Genomic DNA, 25364 nt, shown 5'->3' on the forward strand with positions numbered 1-25364 from the left:
GCAGCAGGAGGCTGATGACTGCTACCCACAATGGCTTTGTTCAACCCCTGAAAATCTCAAGTCCTGTTTGCAGGCTTCCCCTTGGGGTTTCTGCCTGGCTGCTGTGAGAACACGATGCTGGACTAGATGAGCCCCTTTGGCCTGCTGCTGCTGCTGGTGCTGCTGAAGGGTTCTTCTTATGCTCTTAAAACAAACGCGTGATAAGCAGTGTTTATAGGCCTAATCTGTGTGGGGACAAATTAGAGGACTAATGTAACTGACGGGAGTTCTTGCCACCAGCCTCGGCGGCTTTGAGAGTGGAGGAGGAGGAAGCGGCGCCTCTCTGCCATGAGGGACGTGATAGAGCCTCCATCTGCAGGAGCAGTCTCCTGCGGGGCTCCGGTTCAGATAGAAGGGGGCGTGGCCGTCGCCCAGAGAAGGCTCCCCGGGCGCTCAGTTCCTCCGCAGACGGCGCATGCGCACCCGGCGTTCGAATGTCGAGGGGCGGTGCTTCCGGGGTAGGCGGGGCCTACGCTGAGAGAGGAAGGAAGGAGGGAGCCGCCATCTTGTTGTCGCGTCGCCGCCGCCGCCGCCACCGCCGCCATAGTCCGAAGGAGACCCACCGACTGACGGGCTAGGAGACAGGCCGACACCCGGAGCGGGCGACCGAGCACAGCAAGGCAGGCGCGGAGGAAGGAAGGAGCGAGCGCGAGTGCGCGCAGGCAGTGGGGGCCGGTGGCGGTGAGGCGCTTCCCCTCCTGCGGGCGGGCGGGCCGGTGGGGGGCACCAGAAGGTGGTGGCCCGACGAAGCGGCCGCTGCGGAGGGACGGGCGGCGGCGGCTTTGTGAGCCCTCAGGCCGCGCCCCCTCCCTCCCTCCCTCTGGGAAAGCGCCCAGAAGGCGAGCGGGGCCAACGCGGGCCTTCCTTGGCGCGGCCCTCGGGCGCCTGGCTGTGGTGTGGGAGGGCGCGGGGGGGAGGCCGAGGCGGCTGCCGAGTCCAGGGCGGGAAAGGGCCCCCCGGTTTTCCCCTTCTCCCCTCCCCCCGGTGCTGACGCTTAACGAAACGAGAAAGGGAAGGCGCAGGAGGAGAGAGGCGGCCTCGCCGCGGCCTCCTGGGTCTCTCTGCCTCGGGAGGGAAGCGGAGAGGCCTGGAAGCCTCCTTCGCCCTGGACACTTTGCTGGGGCGGCGGGGAGGGGAGAGGTGGCCTCCGTGTGCAGCCCCGCACCGCAGCCGCCTCCTGCGCTGGCCGTGGAGCGAAGTGTTTTTAAAGGTGCGGCTTCACCGTTCACGCCTATGTGTGTTGGCTTTTTTCAGGGCAGCAGGGCCCTTTTTCCACCGTGGTGGGGGGAGTTGGTCAACCTGGAAGATTGTCTGGGGAGCTTCAGCTAATCAGCGCGGCAGCTCCGGGGGGGGGCGCACCACTTGTCTCTTGTGCCCTCTGCCATTTGAGTGTGCTGAGATGTGATTTGGGGCTGGGCTGCACATATTTGGTTACGGTACATTTTGGCCTGGGAGTTTCTGGACTTGAATTTAGGAGGGAAAGTAAATTAGCTCCTCAAATCGCCACACTACCAAAAGAAAGTATGCAGGTTTTTCACTATTTTTAATTGAATTGTTGTATACTCAAGCTTATGTCAACTACACTGGGAGCCTGAGCACATTTGGGGTCTGCATGTAAGTTTTAGGCCTGGAGTGGTTTTGTCTTAGTCTCTTTCCAGTAGAGTAGTAGGAGAGCAAGCAAAAGGCAGCTTCTGGTGTACTGCCTCTCTGCAGTTCCAGTAACAGAAACAACATTTCGAAGGCCTCCCAGTAGCTTCTGTTGAATTTTCTGGGGATCTTCAGTCTCCCCTGAGTGGCTGTGCTTTGTACCATATTCTGTCACAGAAACAATTGAGTTTTGAGGGTGCAGGTACTTCTCTGTGCATGCAACTTCATTACCAAAGCCTCTGTGCTTGCCATCCATAGAGGCTTTGCTTTCTATTCTTTGTCAGCCTGTGAACAGTAGATGTCTGGGGAACATCATTCCTTATTTCCAGTCAGGTGGCTTTAGTTGAAGAGGTGCTGTACAGTTGAGAAGCTAAACTTCCTGCTTTGAGCTTTTGCTTATGTCTGTGAAGTGCCACAGATGGAGCTCCCTTCCTTATAACAGCAATATCTTAAGAAAATGATTTGCAAGTATGGTAAGGAGCCGCTAATTTTATATATACACAGCAAAACTACGAACTTTCTTCAAAGTTGCCATGTCTTGAAAATGGAGGCCTTGTCACTGCCCCCATATTCGGTGCTTCTATTTCATTGCAAAAAAAATATTTTTTTGGTTTAAAATATATTTTTTAAAAGCACACCATTGTGGAGACTTTATTTTCCAACACTATTTCCAGCAGTGAGGAGGACCAATAATAAAAGAAAAAAAGAAAGAAAAGGCAACAGTATCAGAACATTAGACAGGGAAATTTTAGTTTTATTAAAGATTCTGGAAATAAACAAGAAGGGGACACCTTTTGCAGTGCATAGTTTGTGGGAAAACAGTGGGAGTCTTCTTTGTGTATGCGTGCCATTTTTTCAAAATTTCCAGATGTGTATCTGTTGCAACAAAAACAACAAGGAGTCTTGTGGCATCCTCATGACATTGGGCCTGATCTATCCTTGCAGTCCCTTCCTCCTGTCCCCTGGCAGCACTTGTGTTCCCCCACTCCCAGTCTGCAGGGGGGGGGGAGTCCCCAACACTTCCATTTGCACAACTGGAAGTCTGTTGCACAAGTGGGATGTAACAATTGGGATATCATCCTAACAAATGTATTATGACATAAGCTTTGGTGGACTAGAGTCCGCTTCATCACATGCATAGAATCTGTTCCTTAGTTGGCAGATGTATATAGACCTTAGAGAGATATGTAAACAATGAGGTCAGATGGAAATGAAATTCAAAATAATACAGTATGTGATAAAAGTATTAAAGTTTAAAGGTACATAAAATAAATGCAGTGATAACAATGGTCACAGTGCTTATTTTACTTTAACATAATTTCCCAGAAGGTGTTTTTTGCATTGCATTTCCATCTGATCTCACTGTTTACATTTTTTCTTTCCCCGTGTGTATATAAATCTTCCAGCTGAGGAGTACACTCTGTATGTCTGATGAAGCAGCCCCTAGTCCACCAAAGCTTATGTCATAATAATTTTTTTAGTCTTTAAGGTACCACAAGACTTGTTGCTTGTCTTCTCATGGGTATTCTTTTAGTAAAATAGTTTTCCCAATCTGTTTGCATCATTGTGGACATTCTGTGAACAGGCTGCAACAAACAATTGCGAGCGCTAACAGTCTTGTCTTGTCTTTTTTCAGATTGAAGCGAGTGATTTTGGATAGAACTCAAGTTTGTCAGAAGACTTTTTAAAGAAAGTTGTTCCACAGTGCAAGTGACTGCTTTACTCTTGAGTGACTTTACAGGTGCTTGCCTGCGTTGCAATAAAAGACTCGTATATTGAGCAGGACCTTATTTATCTCTTCATCTTGGAGAGTCTAATAAACTGTTACAGTTTCTGTACTCACAAAGTTTTGAAGTTGAAAAAGACATCTTTATAAAGGAAAACATGAGTACAGCCAGAACAGAGAACCCTGTTATAATGGGTCTCTCCAGTCAAAATGGACAGCTGAGGGGCCCAGTAAAACCCACTGGTGGTCCAGGAGGCGGGGGAACACAGGCTCAGCAACAGATAAACCAGCTGAAACATCCCAACACAATCAACAACGGCACTCAGCAGCAAGCACAGAGCATGGCCTCCGCTATCAAGTGAGTACTTGCCTAAAGACCCAGCAGCCACATTGGTGCTTAAATCATGGCCTCCAGAGTTCTTCCTGTGGGCCTGTTTGCCAGCTAGAGCAACTTTTAATGCAAAGCCTTAGCTGCCATTCTTTCTATTCTGTTATTTTGCCTTAATTCTAATAGCTGATCATGAAACCTACTCATGTTTTTGTACAGAATAACCAGTGTTTCCATTGCTAATGAGGTTGACAAAATCCACTTTTGGTTGTGTTAGGCTCTGATCACTTTTGGCTCTAAAGCTGTACCTAGTCAGGCCTTATCTGTTGTACTGTGTCCAGTTCTGGTACTGCACTTTAAGAAGGTATAAGCAAAAGGCAATGGTCAGAACTATGAAAAAAGAGTCCTGTGAAGGAAAGTCTAAGAAATTGTGCATGTTTCTGCTAGAGAAAAGCCTGAGTAGTAACATGACATCCTTCTTCAAATCCTGAAAGGTGGTCATCACATTGTTCTGTCCCAGAGGACAGGACTAGATCTAATTGGCAGGGTAGGTTTTGGTTGAACCTTAGGAGAACCCTATTGATGGTAAGAATAATTGACAGTGGAACCCATGGCCTAGATGCTTGGTCACCTCTCCCTTGCTAAAAGTCTTCAAGCTGAGACCGGACAGCCATTTCTTTGCAGGTGGTTGAACTAGATGGCCTACAAAGCCCTTTTCAACTTTCTGATTTGGTGCTTCAGCCAATTGATTAAATATTTAATAAACACTTAATTGGGATTCCTGTACTACTTGGCTTGCTTTGCATTGTAATATAGTGCCGTCAACATACGTAGTGCCTTAGAATGGCATGCTTTTAAAAAAAAATCCTTCCCAGAGGAGCTTATAATAATAACTAAGTATGATAAACATAGACAGCTGGTATAGCACAGTGTGGAGGAGATCCTGGCTGGGAGTCCCGAGTCTGTGAGTTCAAATCCCCGCTCGTGTCTCCTGGGTGTCAAGGGCCAGCTAAAGATCACCCCACAGTGAGTGGCTCAGAGGTTACGTGCCCTACCACCTGTGCAGCCGTGGGCAAGCTGCATAGTCCCAAGGAGCCCAGTTGCCCCCCAGCTGGCAGTTACGGACAAGGAAGGGGCTGGCTTGTGCAGCTGTGGCAAGCTGAGCAGGCCCTAGCCAGCTGGGGAGGACTATCCTCAGAGGGAGGCAATGGTAAACCCCTTCTGAATGCCGCTTATCATGAAAACCCTATTCATAGGGTAGCCATAAGTCAGGGTCGACTTGAAGACAGCCCATTTCAATTTCATGATAAACATATTAATTGCACATAGTTTATGCAATCATCCAATATATGTAGCTTCAGAAAAGCTTTTCTAAACAGAGAAGCTTTCACTACCTGTATGAGCAGACCAGGCTCCTCGATCTGACAGATACCTAGCAGCAGTTGCTGCAAGCACAGGGATGCTACTGAGAGAGTTCTGTTTATAGTTGAGGCTAGCTGTACCTCAGATGGCAGTGAAACCCACAAGCTCAAGAATCCTGGACTATGTCTTTAGAGGGCATTAAAGGTAAGAACTGTCATCTCATTCAGAACTGGTGTTGCATGTTCCTAGCAGCAGGCATCAAAGATCAGGCTGGCTGCTGCATTGTGACTGAAGTTTCTGTGCCAACTTTGAGGCCAGCCACTCATACAGCATATTGGAGGAGTCCAAATGTGAGGCTACCAAACCTGTACATGAGTGGCAAAGCTAGTTGTCTCCCTGGAAGGGCATTTTTGGCTTATTTGCTGAAACTGATGCAATGTGCTTCTGGCTATAACTTCCACCAGAGCCCAGGAGGGAGGCTTCAGCAATTAACAACTTACACAGGGATAGTTCTATTCTTTCTGCAGTTCTAAGATTACCTTCTATGAGCATCTTTTTCTTTTCTGGACAGAGTTTCATCTTCATCCTCATCCAGCCCATTATTGGCTTAAGGCAGTCATTTCAGGGTGATCCTGTTGGGTTCAGATAGGAGAGAAGGAATAGAACTAGATGATCCCACCCAGTGGCTTCCTGTCTTACATTACTGTGGGGCAAAATAGATACCTGCAGGACCCGATAAGAGATTATGCAGGAAAGAACAGCCCCCCAGTTTCACCGCCTGTAATTGTCCAGTGAGGCAGTAGTGAAAGGCTGCAGAGCGGTTCCCCTACTCAACACGAGTAGCTCATCCAGAAGGATGCCGTAGTCATGAGTAGCAAAAGCTGCTGAGAGGCCCAAGAGCATCTTTGTGGTTTTTATTTTTATTTATTTAACAAAATTTATATACCACTTGAACGTATAGACCTAAGCGGTTTGCAAAAACATTAGAATTATCAATAAAACAGATAAAAACAGGTAAAACAATTAAAACTGCTAACTAAAAAGATTAAAACAGATCTATGTCTGGAGAGGCTTGCCTAAACCGAAAAGTTTTAAGCACGTGCCGAAAGGAATACAGTGAAGACCGCTGCCTGATGTAAATAGGCAGGGAGTTTCAAACGGTAGGTGCTGCCACACAAAAAGAACAAGTATTATGTGGCACCTGTAACAGTGCCTGTTCTGCAGAGTGAAGTTCTCCACCTCCCCATGTCTCTTAGTGTAGGCCATCAGCCAAGGTGATCAAGGAGCGTCTACCACAAACCCAATTGACATGGGCCTAGATAGTTTGTCCAGGAGCACCTGGAGCTATCCAGCTATGGCTCACTCAACTGCTTTGGTTAGAAAAGGAAGTAGCATATTGGCCTAAAATTTCCTAATTCATGGTAATCCAGGGAGATTTTTTAAAATGATGTTACACTTACAGCATTTTTGATGAAAGACAACCCTCCCCTAATGAGGAATTTACTATACTATATATTATATTGCTTAGTCTGCTTTCTCAGAAAGACCCAAGGCAACTTACAAAATACAAGGTTTATACATTTTAAAACACAGCAATAAAACAATTGTCCATAAAATTAACAAAATCAACATCAGCCAAGAACCCGTTAAAGATGAGAGATTTATAAATAGCCCATTAAATGCTGTCAGATGCACATGAAGGTTTTTACCTGGTGCCGTATAGATAGCAATCTGCTTTGTTGGGGTGACATGTGGAGGAGGGCCTCAGATCTTGGGGCCCAGGTACATCCATGTTGGGAGAGTCATTCTGTAGGGATTGGTGCCCTGAGCCACAAAGCGTCATGGGTTATAACCAGCACTTTGAAATGTGTAAGCAGCCAGTGCAGTTGGGTCAGAACAGGTGTTACCATGGTCCAATCATTAGCTGCTGCATTCTACATTGGTTCAAACCTATATTCAGCAAGAAAATGAAGAATTTGTAGCTTTTTAAACTCTATGGTAGAGTTCAAACGGGTAGGTATGTTGCATGCACAGATTCAAGTGCCCTCTCTGAAGTAACTTCAGGTGGCTGCCTGAGATTTCTTTGGTACTTGACTGCATACAGAAGTCTGACTTTTATGTCAGAAAAACTTGGCCTCCTAAAATGCAGACCAAGGTGGCAGGCTGTTGCAGAGGGAATCTTGTCTTGCTCAGTAGCCAGAAAAAAACTGCCAATATTGTTTCCCGTTAACCCTCATTCTGGCCAGCTGTCTAAGAAGTAGGTTTGCATCTCTACAATGCATGACATAAGCACATGTGCTTCTTTTGATGTACCTACACTGCATTGGTTTTACCACAGTCTAACTTCCCCCAGTGTATCCTGGGAATTGTACATTGGTGAGGATGCTGAGTATTTTCCGTTAAAGAACTCTGTCCCCTTCAGAACTTCTTGGAGAGAGCTAGCTTTTCTTCTGTCATATTCTGTGGCTCAGTCCTGAGTGAATGGTGAGCCGTCCAGTGACCAACATATCAGCATATTGAGTTCCACCTATCGGCGGAGCAGGGCTCGTGTTCGTCAGCCCTTGGGTAGGCGCAAACAATGTGTACTACCTATTACCTGCTCAGGGCCTGATCAGAGGCGTAAAGGGGTAGTGGATCGCCTGACCCTGTCTTCCGGCCTTCGGCTGCTGCTATTTAATGCTAGGTCAGTTAAGCAAAAGACCCCCCTCATCCATGACATGATCCTGGATGAGAGGGCAGACCTGGCTTGCATTAGAGAGACCTGGATGGATGAGGCTGTGGGTCCCACCTTAGTGGCCGCGTGCCCCACTGGGTTTCTGTTTGCGCAGCAGCCGAGGATTGGTGGCCGGGGGGGAGGAGTGGCAGTCATTTACCGTAGTTCCCTGTTTCTCTCCAGGATCCCACTCTGTGAGACTAAGATTGCTGATTGCCTCTATTGGCGATAGGGCCCAATGGGCAGTCTCGGGTTCCTATTGATTTATCGGCCACCACGCTGCACCTCGGACTCCTTGGCCGAGGTGCTGGAGGTGGTCTCGGATGTACATGCGCAATCCCCAAACTTGGTAATTCTGGGGGATTTTAACGTGCACTGCGAGGCCCCTTTCTCAGGAGCGGCCTGAGACTTTCTGGATTCGATGGCACCCTGGGAGCTACAACCTATTTGAACAGGGCCTACTCATGCAGCGGGTCATGCCCTTGACCTGGTCTTTTTGTCAGGAGAGGTGGGCAGTGACTTGGAAGTCGGGGGGCTGGTCACTGCCCCCCTGTCCTGGTCAGACCATTATTTGGTCAGAATAGACCTTTGTGTGTCCCCTCCCCCTCGGAGAACTGGAGGGCCCACCAGGACGTTTCGCCCGAGGCGACTGTTGAACCCGCATGGCTTCATATGCGAACTGGGAGATTTTCTAAATGTTGTTGATGGCCAATCAGCCGAGACCTTGGTGTCCAGCTGGAATGCAGGGGTCACCGAGGCGGTGGACCAGTTGGCCCCAAAATGCCCCCTCCCTTTAGATAGATGCAGGACAGCACCTTGGTACACCCCACGGTTGCGTGGCTTACAGCGGAAGGTAAGACAGCTTGAACGCCGTTGACGAAAGACGCGTGCAGAGGCGGAAAGAACTCAGAGTAGAGTAGCAGCAGCCACCTACCAGACGGCGATGAAGAGAGCAAAAAGGGAGTTTTTTGTGGCCTCCTTGGCTGCCTCGGAAAGCTGCCCAAGGAGACTGTTTCAGGTGGTCCAGAGCTTGGTGAGGCCAGCTGCGCTAGACCCGACAGAACATGCCTTGTCCTCCTGTAATGACTGCGCAAAACATTTTGTGGACAAAATCAATTACATCAAGAGTTCTATTCCCCCTGCCACAGCCTCAATAATGGAACCAGAAATGACCATCGAACCCTGAGGGTCTTGGGATAGTTTCCAGCTTCCTTCCTCTGAGGAAATCACCAGGGCCCTATCCTGGCTTAAACCAACTTCTTGTATGCTCAACCCTTGCCCAGCATGACTTACTATGAGCTGTAAAGACAAACTTGGCAAGTGGATTAAGGCAATGGTGATGAAGGCCACCTGCCATCTGCCTTTAAAGAGGCAGTAATAACCCCAATTTTGAAAAAGGCCTCCTCAGACCCCTTGGATTTAAACAACTTCCACCCAGTTTCAAATCTGCCATTCCTGGGTAAATTGGTCGAACGGGTGGTGGCGATCCAATTACAGGCATACTTAGATGAAGTGAATTACCTTGACCCATTTCAATCGGGATTCTGACCCAGACATGGGACAGAAACAGCCCTGGTGGACGACATGAGAAGGGCACTAGATAGAGGGGAGCATACCCTTCTTGTTCTCCTGGACCTTTCAGCGGCCTTCGACGCTGTCAACCACGATATCTTGTTAGATCGCCATGAGACTCTGGGGATTGGAGGCACCGTTTTATGGTGGTTCCGCTCCTTCCTCTCTGGGAGATGCCAGAGAGTGGTACTGAGAGAGGAGGTCTCGGAGCCTTGGCCTCTTACATGTGGGGTACCACAGGGCTCTATCCTCTCTCCGATGTTATTTAATGTCTATGTAAGGCCACTGGGAGATATCATCACGAGATTTGGACTGCAATTCCATCAATATACCCAGATTTTCCTCTCATTTAAGCCCCCCCCCCCAACCGGTGGCGATAGAAAGGCTGTCTAATTGTCTGGAGGCTGTGAGGGATTGGATGAGCAGGAGTAAACTTAGACTGAATCCCGATAAAACTGAGGTTCTGTTGGTGGGTGATAAAGAGAACCTGGGGATTACGGATTTGGTGCTTAATGAGGTACAACTGCCCCTAAGAGACCACTTCCGGAGTTTGGGGGTCATTCTTGACTCCCAGCTATCCATGGAGGCACAGGTAGCAGCTGTTAGTCGGGCAGCGCTTTACCAACTTCACCTCATTCGTAGGATATGCCCTTACCTCCCGAGCCACCTGCTCCCTAATGTGGTACATGCTCTGGTTCTGTCCCAGCTGGACTATTGTAATGTGTTATATGTGGGTCTTCCCTGGAGAATGGTCCGTAAGCTGCAGCTAGTGCAGAATGCGGCGGCTCGCCTGATTAAGGGCTGCCGCCACTGTGATCACATTACCCCAGTACTTAAGGAACTGCACTGGCTACCGGTGGTTGCTAGGGCCAAATATAAGATCCTGGCTTTAACTTTCAAGACGCTCCACGAGGCTGGCCCACTTTACCTAAAGAGTCGCCTCCACTCGCACCGGGGCACCGGCTTACAAGATCGTCCTTGAATGGTTCGCTTCTTATTCCCCCAACAAAAGCAGCGAGATTGGGGAGGACACGGTCCAGAGCTTTTTCAGTAGTGGCTCCCTCACTTTGGAATTCTTTGCCAACTGACCTCCGTCAGGCCCCTTCCTTGTTATGCTTTCTTTGGGCCTTGAAAACCTGGCTCTTTAACCAGGCTTGGGAAAGGGGTTAGGGTGGCAGAGGGTAGTTCCGTAGGGGTTTAATAAGTTTTTAAATTTTATACTGTTTGCTTTTTGAATTGTTTTTATGTGGATTGTATTGTATTTTGTTGTACGTCGCCCAGAGTGGCAGAGTAACCTCTGCCAGATGGGTGTCTAACAAATCTAATAAATAAATAAAAATCCTGTATCACGCAGGAAGGGCTAGACTGGCAAAACCAAATCTGCAGGTTGACAGCTCTTATTTTCTCACTTCAGACCTGGCGATGACTGGAAGAAGACTTTAAAACTCCCTCCAAAAGATCTGAGAATCAAAACTTCGGTAAGGAGTTCCCAAAGCTACAATGCATATAAATATTTAGTGTACTTGTGTTTTGCCCAATGGGCCTTAACCCTAATTGGGAGAAGAAGTCAAGGTTAAGACCTGGCTATGCTCCCAGGCATTTTAAGCGTTTATGTTATAATTTAAATTTTTTATTTTTTATTTTGTTCTTTAGTTGCTGCTTGTGTTTATTGTTTGTTGTCTGATTTTATTGTTGATATTTTGTATTTTAACCTTTTTGTACACCGCCCAGAGAGCCACTCGCTATGGGCGGTCTATAAATGAAACAAACAAATAAATAAATGCAGATGTTGGGCAGAAGAATGAATAATTAACAACTAATTATCACGTTGGTCCTGTAGAATGGACTGAGAGACTTGTGCTTATGAGCAAGCATAGTTTATTTCTTATTCCACATGACAAACAGATGAACCCAGGAAGCTTCCTTCTACCAAGTCAGACCATTGGTCTCTAGCTCAGTCTTGTCTACACTGACTGGCAGTGGCTCCCTAGGGTGTGAGGGAGGGGGCATCCTGAGCCCTCCCTGGAGATGCTGTTGGGGATTGAACCGGGGACCTTCTGCATGTGAAGCAGATGCTTTGTCACTGAGCCATGGGCCTTCCTGCCTGGCATTGGACTAGCCAGTCCTGCCTACTGATTACCTGATTTGGGAGTGTATCTTGTACTGAGACTGCTAATGTGTGTGAAAGCATAAGCTCACTGTTGTACTTTGCCTGCTTAGGATGTGACATCCACAAAAGGAAATGAATTTGAAGATTACTGCCTGAAACGGGAGTTGCTGATGGGGATTTTTGAAATGGGCTGGGAAAAACCATCTCCTATTCAGGTCGGTGCACGGCAGCTAGTTTTTCTGACAAGAGCTGGTGTAAGGGGCTTCTTTGGTGAATGGGAACTCAGATGGCAGAGGACCCACAGTGTCTCTGTCTTGCTAGGATTCAGACTCAGTTTATTGGCCCTCATCCAGCCCACCACTGAGTCCAGGCAGCTGTCCAGGGCTTGTACCGCCTCTCCCGATTCAGACGTTACAGAGAAATAGAGCTGGGTATCTTCAGCGTACTGCTGACACCTCTCCCCAGATCTCCTGATGACCTCTCCCAGGGGCTTCATATAGATGTTAAACAGCATGGGGGACAAGATAGTACCCTGCAGCACCCCCACAGCACAACTGCCAGGGGGCCGAAAGAGAGTCACCCAGTGCTATTCTCTGAAAGCGACCTTGGAGATAGGATCGCAACCACTGTAAAATAGTGTCTCTGATACCCATCTTACCAAGTCGGCCCAGAAGGATACCATGGTCAATGGTATCAAAAGCTGCTGAGAGATCAAGTAAGAATTACGGGGTTGCACTCTCTCTGTCCTCCCGATAAAGGTCATCCATCAGGGCGACCAAGGCCGATTCAGTCCCATAACCATAATATTTCTCATCACTGGCTAGGAGGAAAGCCATTATTTTCTCAATAGGCCTTTGTCACTGTTGCCTGAAAATTTTTAAGTAGATTCTGTATTTGTCAAAGAATTATCCCGCTGGGGGTCCCTTGCCCTCAGCACCCCAAGGGGAGTTCTTTGCTTCTGAGAACAGTCCCAGCACCTTTGGGTCTCTGCTTCTCAGGCAAACTATCCCTCCTTCAGGATTAAATCAATGGTAGAACTGCCACCACCCCTCTTTCCAGCTCCTTTCTCTGAGAGGGGATCTCGGAGAGCTACGTGAGTTCTAAGGGTATTAACCCACATTAATCAACAGTAATCAAGGACTAGATTTAGAATCATTAGTTTCAAGCCAATACTCACCATTTATAAAAGAGTAGTTTATTTAAAAGAAAAGAAAGGTATATACAAAAAGAGAGCAGCAATTGTTTCCTTAAAGCTAATCGCCCTCAGCCGGTCTACATGAGATATATTGGCATAACAAAGGTGAGAGGTTCAATACAGTCAAAGAACATAACAAAGAACTTTCTAAACTAAGATCCTATACTTGCAGTAGAATAGCCTGGTCCCCCAACGGCTTTTCCCTGTAAATCTTCAAGCAAGTCAAGATAGATGGAAATAGGGAACAACAACTGAAGGAATATCCTTCATTTTTATGGAGTTTACCGGTCCACAGGGAGGGAGGAGGCAAATAGGCATATTCCGCCCCTGCCATGATCCACTCCTTTGAAGCCTTTGAAGATAAGGGAGCCAGACAGCCCCACCCTGGGGTCCTGATCTACAACACCCCCTCTTCCTGACTTTTGATCTCAGGAAGCTGATATGGGATAACAGCTAAGGTTCAGTTGCATCTTCTTGCAAGGTTGCAAATTGTCTGTCTGGCACTGAGCCACGGATCTCCCCCAGTAGGGTGTCCCAGGGATCCACAGACTCCCAGAATTCTCTCTGGTTGATCCATTTCAGCTTGACCAAAGTTAGCTATTCTTGACAATATTATTTGCCCACTGTACAGAGGGCAACAGGGAGAAACCTGACAGTGGTTTCTTGGAGGGCAAGGCTCCTATGGCTTGCCTTTGGTCTCAAAACTGAATCTCTCTTGAAAGCTGTATATCATTCCGAAGAAGCCTGTGTGGTGGGACCCTCCTGTAGCTTCTAATCACTCTGCTTGTGACAGGACCAGTTCTTGATGGTAGACTTGTTGTGTGGGTGGTGTGATCATGACTGGAAGATATGTGGGGGGTGTTTGTTTGCATAAGGTCTTAACTAGTGCTACATTAGTTTGTAGTGCCTCTTCTCAACCCCCCAAGATAAGCTTTGTCTGGTGCTGATCCCATGGCTTCCTTTCAGGAGGAGAGCATTCCCATTGCTTTGTCTGGGCGGGACATCTTGGCTAGAGCTAAGAACGGAACCGGCAAGAGTGGCGCCTACCTCATTCCCTTACTTGAACGGCTTGACTTAAAGAAGGATAACATACAAGGTGAGCCGAGGATGGGACACAAGTCAGCCTCCTGAGGCCTCAGTCTTAACCTTTAATCTTCTCCCATGGCTGTATTGAATTGCTTACTATCTCAACTCCCCACTGCAGTGATGTCAGGAGACAAACTCTCTCAGGGCTGATAATGCCCCTTTGACCCACCTGTTAGCAGCAGCCCTTTTACTGCCACCAGTTGCAAGGGCTGTTGCTTTAGTTTACACAACACTTTTACAGGAAGACAAAACTTCAGTGGGCATGTTGAGTTGCACAGTTGCCCAAGGGTTCCAGATTTGTGCAGCTGTCAAGGGCTCCTCTGCATCATACAGATAAAACCTTGAGGGTAGATGCAGTCAGTCTTGAAAATTATGATTGAATGCAGTTGTGTGTTTCTTTTTGTAATCTGCCCCCCAACCAGTCCGCGAAGAACATAATTTCTTTTCTGAATCAGTCTGAGTCCAGCAATTGCCAGCTGGATGCCTCTGGAAAGCTCACTTGCTTACAAGGCAAGAGTGCGATAGACAACCTCTGTTTGCCCCCAATATCTGTTGCTCAGAGGTATATTGCCTCTGAACTAGGAAGTTCCCTATAGTTAAACCTCGCTTGAAGCTGTTGAAACTAGTGACAATTACAGCCTCTGTGCTACTAAATTCCATCAGTTAATTGTGTACTTTGTAAAGAACTACTTCCTCTTATGTCCTGAACTTGCTGCCAGTCAGTTTCATTGACCCTTGTATTATATTTTTTCATACGTTACACATGAAAAAGATAAATTTCTATCCACTGCCTCTACTTATAGTTTAGAAGTGGTATTGTAAAAATTACACTGCGGTTTCTGAAAGATAGAGAGACGGGGGGAGTGTGACTCCGTTGATTCTCCTTGATCTCATGCCTATTGGTTTTTATGGGTTTTAATTTGGTATGGTTTAAATTTGTATACTTGTTTTTAATGTTTTTAATTGTTGTAAACCACCTAGAGAGCTTCAGCTATGAGGTGGTATATAAATAAATCAATAAAGTCTTGAATTGAGCTCTTAGAGGATGCAGTTTATTAGTGTACTGCTCCTTGGAGTTCTCTGGGAGCATAAGGATAGAGTGCCCTGAATATTATTTTCTCTTGCAGCAATGGTGATTGTTCCCACACGAGAACTTGCCCTGCAGGTCAGTCAGATCTGCATCCAGGTCAGCAAACATATGGGAGGGGCCAAAGTGATGGCAACCACAGGCGGAACCAACCTGCGCGATGACATAATGAGGCTTGATGATACAGGTAGGATGGCTTGCGGTACTATTGAATATATCCTGAAGTGTTGAGCCCTGAACAAAGGCTCTTGGTGGGCCTCCGGTGACTCTACCTAGTTTCAAACCTCCATAATTGAGGTTGCAGCTCATCTCTGTTCTGTTTTGTTGCAGTGCACGTGGTGATAGCTACACCAGGGAGGATTCTGGATCTAATCAAGAAAGGAGTCGCAAAGGTGGACCATGTCCAGATGATAGTTCTAGATGAGGTAATGTTAGCATTGCTTGAATCTCTATTCTTTGTAAGTTAAAATATCAGTGTTCGGCTACTCCTGTTTCTTGAAATGCAGTTTGAAATCAAGCCTCTGTCATGAATACCTTGCAAGGGATGATTCCTTCCTCTATTTAAAAGGGGTAGCTTGAAGTAACCTGTGTGGGAAAAGGTCAAGTTCATCCTGGTTTAGGGCTGGGAAGCATATTAGGTGTCTTAGGCAGGCATGTTCAGGGAAGCGGGAACTGTTGGCAGCTTGGAAGTTGTAAAGAGAGACCAGGAGCGTGTAGGTGTCCCATTAGCACTTTAATGTTACATTGGTCTACTTCTTGTTGCAGGCAGACAAGTTGTTGTCCCAAGATTTTGTTCAAATAATGGAGGACATTATTCTCACGCTACCTAAAAACAGACAGATCTTGCTATACTCAGCCACCTTCCCTCTAAGTGTACAGAAGTTTATGGTAAGTGCAGTGTTGATGATGAGCTGCAGCACTTTTGATAAATCCCAAAATGACAAGCCTCATGGTTCCCTGCAGGCTGCATGTTTCCCTGACTGTCAGAATGCTTCTGTTTCAGAATTCCCACTTGCAGAAACCTTATGAGATTAACCTGATGGAGGAACTGACGCTGAAGGGAGTTACCCAGTACTACGCCTATGTCACTGAGCGCCAGAAAGTCCACTGTCTCAACACGCTCTTCTCCAGGGTAAGCAATGACATCTAGCTTCCACTTGATTCTCCCCAAAACAAAGAGGCTAAGCCATATACCTGAGCAGCCAACTAAATAAAGACCTTCATGTAGAGCAAAGTTCTGAAGACTCCTGGAGAGGAAATTAGGGCTACCAAGGCAAGATGGCCTCCTGTAATGTAGTTTTGATGAAAAGTTGTATTTGCATAGCTGTGCTTATTACTCCCACAATACTTTAGCCACCCCCACCCCCAGTATCTTTCAGAATGGATCCAGAACTCTGACTGAGAAGTTATTCTTTAAGCTGATATACATTGTTATATGCTTCATGTTCTAGATTGTTATAAAACTACATTTCCTGTCCTGGGTGGGGGAAGTAGGCGAGGGGCTTTCGTTGTGGCCAACCCAGCAAGATGCCCAGGGACTGCTAGATCATAGCAGTATCACCTGGCTCATCTTGTAGCTGGTAACTTGTTTTTGCCAGAACCATGAGAGGCACTTTCTTTTGCAAACTGATACCTTCCAGATGTTTTGGACTTTCAACTCCTCTCAGCCCTTAGAAACTTCCTGTTCTCAAAAGTGAGGACAGTACCAGCTTCTGCATGGAGAGTGTTTGTGCAATTCAGAGCATACACTTGTGCATGTGTATGGTCGTTTACAAACAAATTGCTTTGCTAGGATTGTTAAGTGTCTTCTGCCTGTCTTTAAAGATCAGTTGCCTTGGAATTTTCAGGTAGTGAGCAATTCAACCTTTTTGTGCTTGCATTTAGCTCCAAATCAATCAATCAATCATCTTCTGCAACTCCTCCCAACGGGTGGAACTTCTAGCTAAGAAAATCTCCCAGCTGGGGTATTCGTGCTTCTACATCCATGCAAAGATGAGACAGGTCAGTGTGCAAGTCCAGAGCAATTAACAAGCACCAGTAGGATTTCAAGGTAACCTCGTACCTGGTAGTGGGGAGGAGGGGAGAGGAGAGGTGCTGGGAGGAGGGGAGAGGAGAGGTGCTATCTAAATACGTTGCATTTGAATAGTTTTTGGAAACTCCTTCAGCTCTTCATTCTGTTACTACTCAAATGGCACTAAAGCGTGCCAGTGTTTGAAGAACTGAGCAAAGAGCTTTTGCTACCGGCAGTCCTAAATCAATTGGGGTCACCTTGGTACCAACGTAGTGGGGGCCAGACAGAAAGCTAAAATAAGCTCAGGCAAGACAGAGCCAGAGAGAACCTAGTGCGAGAGAAGAAGCAATCTGATAGTGGGTGGCATAAAATGTGGCACTTCAGACATAAGTATCTAATATAGCACCTTTTCCTCCAGTAAGTTGTACTTTGTTGCATGTTGCTGTTTCCATTGGAGACCAGGGATGAAAGGCTTCACAGCTGCTTTGTCTCTGAATGTCAGGGAATGTTTTGGTGAATAATCAATCCCTGTTTCTTGCCAGGAGCACCGCAATCGCGTGTTCCACGATTTCCGGAATGGCTTATGCCGCAATCTTGTTTGCACTGGTGAGTCTCCCTTTGTTTTCTCTCTGGCTCATTTACAGTCTTAAGGCTTACTCTTTAGGGGCCAGGCAATATCAGATGGAAAGTAGATTTAAAATATTTCCCTGTTCTACTTTGGAAATGTATTCAGGCGCCTTTATTAAAATGGGAAAATGCAAGAATAGGATGGAAATAATATGAATAGGCATAAGAATGAAAGGAGGAGTGCCCCTCTGACAGTTGGACATCATTCTATTATTGGCTTAGTAATCAGCCCTGAAGATCACCCACAGTTGAATGGGGCAACAGCATGAGTAGCCAAGAACCAGTTTGTCCAGGTTTCTGAATTTTCTAGGTTGGAAAAAGATAGCTGAAGTGTGGTAGACTTAGAGGTGAGGAGATGGTATGTGTTGTCCATCCTAAATAGCTGTGTAGCTGTGAAGGGTCCTTCAGGATAAATCCTTGAAAATATCTAGCAACTAATATATCCACAGCCTGCATAACTTACTGAAAGGAAAACTAAATGTAAACTCAGACTTGTCTTGGTGTCCTGCCCTGCTGCTGCACATTCTGTGTCGGTCTGTCATTGCTGCTTGATTGAAAAGGTCTCTGTCATTTTAAATTGTCTAAACTGGATGCTTGTTTTTCAGATCTCTTTACCCGAGGTATTGATATCCAAGCTGTGAATGTTGTGATAAACTTTGATTTTCCAAAGCTGGCAGAAACATATCTCCACCGTATTGGCAGATCAGGTGAGGAAGCTGTGCAGTGAAGAACTTTAGCTTGTTTGGTAGGTTATCACCGAGTGTTGCTCAGTGCAGACGGCTGAATCACGGAGGAGGAGGAGGAGGAGGCAGGGATTCCCCTCGGCAGGCAGCCTTTGACTGTGTCCCTGATGTTGGAAATCACTGGTGGATTAGGGTTCCATGGGTGCACCAGCCATCCCTCTGTGACGCAGAGTGGAGAACACCCAGCGCTGTTTCATTAGCAAGCAATCTGTGAGCAACAGTAGCCCTATTCATCATGTTTTTATTTGTATGCCACCTTTCCACAAAACAATTGTGCTCAGAGCATCTTACATCAGAGTGAACAGCAGTGACAGAAATATTAAAAGAGTAACATAACAAATACAACAGCAAACAAAGAAACATTTTCAATACTACAAATATAACGACATCACATCTCTTGGCAGGCAATAGCAAAACTAAGGGAATGTGACTTTGTCCCTAGATGCTCCCCTCCCAAGATGTCCCTCTCAGTCCCACTCCTGCAGCAGCTTATGACAAGGCTTTCCAAGGCAGGGGGTGGGGGTGAGGGAGCTGTGGGACCCCTCCCATGATGTCACTCAGTCAGTGACAGGGCCGTGTGCCTCTCCCTGCCCGGATTCCATCTATGTGCTGGGGAAAGCCTTCCGAACGCACCACTCCGGTTGTCCGGGTTCCAGCTCATGAGCACAGCTTAAGTGGGTTCAAAAGGGTTCATTCCCTTCGCAGCTTACACTGACGTGAACAGCATGGGGGTGGAACACGACGACTGTCCACTATTTATTTATTTATTTATACTCCGCCTTTCTTTCGCCATGGAACCCAAGGCGGCATACATGTGGTTCCCAGGCGGTCTCCCATTCAGACACTGACCAGACCCAGACCTGCTTAGCTTCAGCAAGGCGGTGGCCTCATGTGCCTTCAGACCATAGCCTGGGACCAGGCACTATCTCTCATGAAGTGATCTGAATCACATAGAGACTGACTAAATGGGGCTAGTGTTGATTCTGGAGCAGTTTTGGGGGAAGTTAACTTGGGGGTAGCCAACATGAACCCTCCAGATGTTGTTGGGCTACAGATTCCGTTGCCCCAGACCATTGGCCTTGCTGGCTGGCATTGGTGGGAGTCTGGAGGGCATCATATTGGCTACCCCCAAGTTTAAAATAGAGAACCTTTACTGAGCTCCATACATCCATGCTTTCATAACCTGGTGTTTTATTTGAGGCCACCCTTGAAAACTCTTCAGAAATTTTCATCTGGTATCGCACAGCTCACCTTTGTGATGGTGGCTTGACACAAATACGGTTTTTGCAGCACCTTTGTTGACTGCCAGTTTGGTTTGGAGCAAAGTGCAGCACACTAGGGAAGCCCTACTCAGCCTGAGTTCTGCATGTCTCTATGAGCCTCACTCCAACTTGTCCTACCCAGCACATTATGTCCTGAGAATGGAGGCTTCTTCCGGAAGCGCCAGAAGGAAGCTTAGGAAATGTTCAGGTGTCACTGTCAGCCCATGAAGCAGACTCCTCCCATGGGGATTGCCAGTGGCCTACTGCAAGGAGGCTTTCAGGGGAATGCCCTGATATGTCTTGTTTGAATTGTTATTCAGCAATTAACTTTCTATTTTTGCAGCTATTTATTTGTAGATAGCGACATCGTTCATATGATTTTTGTAATCTGTGTTTGGATTGAAAAAGAAATCAGCATATAAATAGCCTTATTGCAGAGGTCCAAATGTGAGCAGGCTATTGCCTGGTTTTATACCTTGTACAGCACCCTTTCTCAGAGGGAAATAGTACAGTACCTTATTTTTGTTAAGTGTTGAAAATACCACAATAAATGGGGATGTGAAACTTGAGAATGCACCTATAGTGAGCGTGGGTGGGGGGAGAGAACTGGGGCTGGTGTTGAATGGTCTTCAGCACTGCTGCTGAACCAGTCATGCATAGCCCACGTGGGATAAAAGCTGCAAGCCTGAGGATTTTCTCATCAAGTTGGCCAATTTCTTTCCTTGTAGGACGATTTGGGCACCTTGGCCTAGCCATCAACTTGATCACCTATGATGATCGGTTCAACCTGAAGAGTATTGAGGAACAGCTGGGTACAGAAATCAAGCCCATTCCCAGTAACATTGACAAGAGCCTATATGTGGCAGAATACCACAGTGAGCCTGTAGAAGATGAAAAACCTTAACCGCTGCGTATGTATCTAACGTGGGGGCAGGGGGGAAAGCAGGCTGAATTAGGTCATCATCCAGTCATTTCTGGAGAGGAAGCCCCTTCATGCAGCAAGAGTTGATGGGGCCGTGTCTCAGGCTGCTCACTTAACTGTCTTAGGTGTGCTAGTCTTTGAAAAACTTAAATAGGCAGGTGCAGAGCAAAGCTGTCTTTATGCGTACTTTGCACTAATTAGTCGCTAATTCTGTATTTACAAGGTCAGATAAGAATTTATAGCTTGGTCATGAGGAACCCTGTGCTTTCTTGTGGCTTTTGGACTTGTGGGGTACTAGGGTGAGAGAGTTCCCTACTTGGCTCTTGCTGTGCATATTCCTAAGAGAGCATGGGGCAGACTTGCAGTGCCCCTTAACATGAAGCATTTGTCTGTAATGCTGTAAAGAGCTATTTTTCCAAACAGTGGTTAGAGAGGGTTTTGTTCCCCCTTCCTTAGTCTGTATTAGTGGCAGTGAGAACAGTGTGTGGGGCAGCTGGTAGGAATCAGATCCAAGAGAAATAAAAAGGGCCTTGACTCAGTGGCAGAGCTACTGCTTTGCATGCAGAACATCCGAGGTTCAATCAATTACAAGAAGAGTTGTATTTAGGTAGGGTTTTAAAAATGGTTTTATGTTTTACCTTGGATTTCAACTGTTTTTGGTGTAAACCGTCTAGAGAACTTTGTTACACAAGTGTCAAAAATAAGTACCTTTATGTTGGAGCAAAATCCCTGAATGTAACACATCCACAAAGTGGCTAAAGTTTCCTGGTACAACTATTAAGTTCAATTTCTGATAAGCACAGAATAAATATGTGGCACCTGTAACAGTGCCAGTTCTGCAGATCAAAATGGTCCAGTGGGCACATAGGGGGTAATGCCATTCCCCAAGTGAACTGGTTCTAAGCTGTTAAGAGGTTTTATATGCTGATCTTGGTCTGGTAACAAATGGGCAAACAGTGCAGATCTCTGACCAGAGGTCAGCACATGTGCTGCAGCATTCTGCACTAACTGCAGTTGGCTGTGGCTGCAGGTCCTTGAACCACACTGCGCCAACTTGGGGGGGGGTGTTAATAAATGCAGTGCTCAGTTGCTTTTGGCTACAGCGAAGTTGACATATCCCACCAGTTAAGTGGCATTAAAATGCCGCTTTTAATCAACACTAATGAGTTTCTTCTTCCTTTCTAGGCTTTGCTTAAACACACAAGCTAAAGCCCTTTGATCCGGATATGTGATACATTGTTTCTTTCGGGATGCCCTTCTCTTTGTGGGTTTTTCATCTATTTGTTTTGAAACTATGAAGATTAAAGAGCTGAGTTTTTTCCCTTTTTTTTTTAAATCTGGCTGTGAGGATGGAAGCAGAAGATAGGAAGGAAATACCTTTGTTTTTCCCACTTGTTTGCACTGTGTGCTGACTGAACATTAGTTGCACTAACTGCTGGTTTTAATTTCTTTCTTTGTGGTGGAGAAGAAGAACTCTGGAAAGAGAAGACTCCCAAACTCAAGCTTCACTGCAATTTCAGATTCACCCACAGCCGCCTGACTGAGCGCATTTCAACTTCTCCCTGGCTCCTCATCTGTCTTTTAAGCTAAAGAGCTTGTTACTTATTTGTGCAAAGTGCCTTATGCTATGAGACCATTCAGAATATCACCTTTCAGATACAGCCCAAGGAGTCATTTTGGTTCAGGTCAAAGTCTCTCTCCCCACCTCCACTCCTTTCCCTCCCCCACACAAGCTGGGCTGGGAGGTGACACTTGTCAGTAATACTTTTTTTAAACCTTTTTTTTTTATTGGAGGAGTTGAGATGCAGTTGCAGTTGGCCCACCCTGTAAATACGTATATTTAAACAAAATAACCTGGACCACCTGGGTTGATTGAGTACAACATGGACGCTCCAGGAGGAAAGAGCCACTTGCCACCCACCTGCAACATGGAGCCATCCGAAAAGCCCTTGTGCTCTTGGATGGAGAACGCTGCAGATGGGCTTCCGTGATTCTCTGTTGGTGGTCACAGCACTTGCCTCAGAGCTGTGGTGTTTTTTCCTTTCTGAAATGTGTTCCTCAGAAAATTGGATGTGTATACTTGTACAGACTCTGTAAATATGTGTTTTTTCTGTTATGGGTTCATATATAACTTTCTTCCTTTTTTCTTGTTTTTGATGAAGTTTGCTGGGGTTAAAGGGATTATAGATAGATCTTGACAGCAGCTAACGGTGAGAGGGGCTCAGTTTTCTGCAACACTACTCTATGCCAAGCACTGCGACTACAGACCTGGAAGAGATCTGGGGGTGGGGGAGAAGTGTATAGCAAGCCCTTCTTGGATTTCCCCCTGCAAAAAAACTCCAGGAAAGTGGCATATGTATTGCAGGGGGGCAAAGGCCGCCTTTGCTTTATTGCAAAGCAGAACAGCATACAAAATGTGGATTTGGGACTAAAAAGGGCAAAAGCAGTTCACCACTTCCAGTGTTCTCTGGGATTGGGCTGCCACTTGCAGCTTCTTTGTGACTTTGTCTCAAGCCTGTCTGTCTAGAGACTGAAGCAGGTCAGGGCAATCCTCTTGCCCCTGCCCAAGCCTTCACTCTCTTCTCCCTTCTCTGCTGCAGGAATTGTGCATGCCTTGTATATGACAGGCACAAGCTGTAGGTCCAAGTAGTGTTGCTTTAAATTGTGCCCCTCCCAACATGCTTGATGTTTGGCCTGATCTGCAGGCAAAAGGAGTGAGAGAACTCAAACTGTAAACTTCTTATGAATTCCCTTCCAGCCTGACCAGCAACAGGCCGCCAGGAGGCACCAGGGCAAGCACAGGCCCTCTTTGCTCATAGTCAGAAGCTGCACTTGCAACTCCCATCCTGCTTTCTTTCCCTGAGGAACAGAGTTACTCTCATTTCTTCCTCAATTGGAAAATGGCAACCTTACCCAACCCATTTCTCAGAGGTCTGTGCTAGAACCAGGCGCTTCCTGGCTGCACCTTTCAAAGTGAATATGTTTTGTCTAGTAACTCCACAAAATAACGTAGCCGAAGCTGCACTAAAGTATCGCTCCACTGCTGGGGACTGCGCTGCAGCTGCATCAGACTGGCAAGTACTCTGTGTAATTGGGGGGGGGGGGCTTTGTGGGTAGGAAATTCTGACCGAAAGCAAAACCTTGCTTTTTTGCTGATGCAGCCAGTCTTTTGTCTTCCCAGCAGAGGAGAGGAGAGGAGGGGGTCGTTTTAGTGCAAAGGTGACAAGTGTGCAGGAATCTAGAATCTTTGAGACAGCATGCACATCTGACATGGTGCCATGAGTTGAGGTGGCCGCTATGCCCTGTGCCATGCTCATCTGGTCACTCTTGAAGCACAGCATTTTTAAATGGAAAGTATTACTTCAAATGTGGCCTCCTAGCAGAGGAGCAGCATTTGCCTAGATTCAGCACCATTTTGGGGTGGCTTTTGTTGGGTCAGGGAGCCACCAGGTGCTGGTTAGTAGCCCTCTCTCTCCAGGGCATACTAGAGGGCCATGTAAATGGAAAGATGCTCCATACACTGACTAGGTGGACCCTGGTCTTTTTTCTCCCCCTGTTCCTCCCTCATCTGAAAACCAACCCTGAAGATTGGGGGTTCTTGTTCCTTAAAACTAAATTGCCAACATACCTGCATTCATTGCTGCAGCCTAGAGCAATGTCTTTTTTGTTGCTCTAGGGGTCCAAAGAGAATAAAACACTGAGGTACTTGTCGCTGGCTTAGCCCCTGATGTGTGTGTCAAGTTTAGCCAATCTATAGGATGAAATCCCTCAGAGCCAGGGGCAAAGCCAGATGTGAGATACCTTCAGTGTGCTCTTCCCAGAATGTGCTGCACTTGTCAGAGATTGCCAGTGGGGGGCGGGGGTGGGTAGGTCTTATTTGGCTTTTTTTTTTTCCCCTCCAGAATGAGATGGGAGCATCTTTCCTTCACCCTCTTGCTTTTGTGTGTGTTGTGGAGCTGGACGAGATCATGGACACAGGATACAAAAGCAGAAGTGCTAACAGGCATCTCATTCTGATTTTGTTTTATTTTAGGGGTGGTTTTGCACAGGACTTGGGAAATCCTGCCAGCTAAGGGAGGCGCTGTGTGGCTTCTGTTGTATGCTGGTGTGTGGAGTTGGCGCCAGTAATAGGCTGACCTCTGCTGCTGTTGCCAGGCTTACCACTGGTTTGAGCAAAGTGAACATTGCTTGTGGGGCACAGCCACAGCCACTCTTCCTTCCTTGACCGAACGTGGGAAGGGTGATCCCAGTTGGGGGGCATGCTAGGCTTGCCGTGACTCTTCTAGGTTGGGAAGATGGCTGCAGAAAGAGCTGTGATTTGCCTCTGCTGTGCAGGATCCTCCCTTCTGGCAGCCTTCCAGAGTTCTGTGCGGGGGCGGGGGGATATACTAAGATACAGCTTTGCTGTATTTTAACCAGGAATTGTGGGGAGGGGGTATCTGGAAAAAAAATTAGTCTCTATTCCCTTTATTGAAACAAAACTGGAAAATATCAAGGGGGGGATACTTTGTTTTCAGTTCAAGCAACATTGTTTTTCATTGGTCCAGGCCATGTTCACTGTGAACGATGGGGACTAGAATTTGAATGGGGGGTGGGATGGGAGGGAAAAGAAACATGGGGTGTTTTTTTTTTTTTTTTTTTGAACTGGTAACCGGCAAATGTCCAGTGGAGCTCAGATTTTGATTTGGTATGTGTCTGTTTACACAAGTATGTGAGAGATGGCTGACAGTATTGGTGTCAGAGGGCAGAAGATGAATGATAAAATCCTACTTACTTTTAAAGAGATAATTGGCTCAATAAAAGCTCCCTGGGACTAGAGCTTTCCTGTTCACATTCTTTCTATGTCTGGTGTGGTTGTTTTGCTTTTGGGGAAAGGGGCTGGTGGTGAGAGTATTTAATTCCATGACAGTAATACAAAGGCTTCTCCGCAGGAC

At 46.7% G+C, this 25364-nt stretch overlaps 1 protein-coding gene across 3 annotated transcripts; it reads left to right on the top strand.

Moving 5' to 3' along the window:
* The first annotated feature begins 463 nt into the window (after nucleotides 1-463).
* Nucleotides 464-25266, top strand: DDX6 (DEAD-box helicase 6). 3 transcript variants are annotated; one of them, XM_061592874.1, is made up of 14 exons: nucleotides 464-720; nucleotides 3323-3770; nucleotides 10802-10865; nucleotides 11608-11712; nucleotides 13659-13788; nucleotides 14906-15052; nucleotides 15196-15290; nucleotides 15631-15753; nucleotides 15869-15997; nucleotides 16750-16866; nucleotides 17419-17482; nucleotides 18109-18210; nucleotides 20237-20419; nucleotides 21899-25266. In XM_061592874.1, the coding sequence occupies exons 2-13, from the start codon at nucleotides 3571-3573 to the stop codon at nucleotides 20410-20412; spliced, it is 1452 nt and encodes a 483-aa protein (XP_061448858.1). In that variant the 5' UTR covers nucleotides 464-720; nucleotides 3323-3570; the 3' UTR covers nucleotides 20413-20419; nucleotides 21899-25266. The 3 variants fall into 3 exon arrangements, with proteins under 3 accessions (XP_061448858.1, XP_061448856.1, XP_061448857.1); XM_061592872.1 differs by having other exon boundaries at nucleotides 466-720; nucleotides 21616-25266; XM_061592873.1 differs by lacking the exon at nucleotides 464-720 and adding an exon at nucleotides 915-1249 and having other exon boundaries at nucleotides 21616-25266.
* Nucleotides 25267-25364: the final 98 nt, after the last annotated feature.

The sequence above is a fragment of the Rhineura floridana genome, chromosome 12 (assembly GCF_030035675.1).
Source record: "Rhineura floridana isolate rRhiFlo1 chromosome 12, rRhiFlo1.hap2, whole genome shotgun sequence".
Classification (NCBI taxonomy): Eukaryota; Metazoa; Chordata; class Lepidosauria; order Squamata; family Rhineuridae; genus Rhineura; species Rhineura floridana.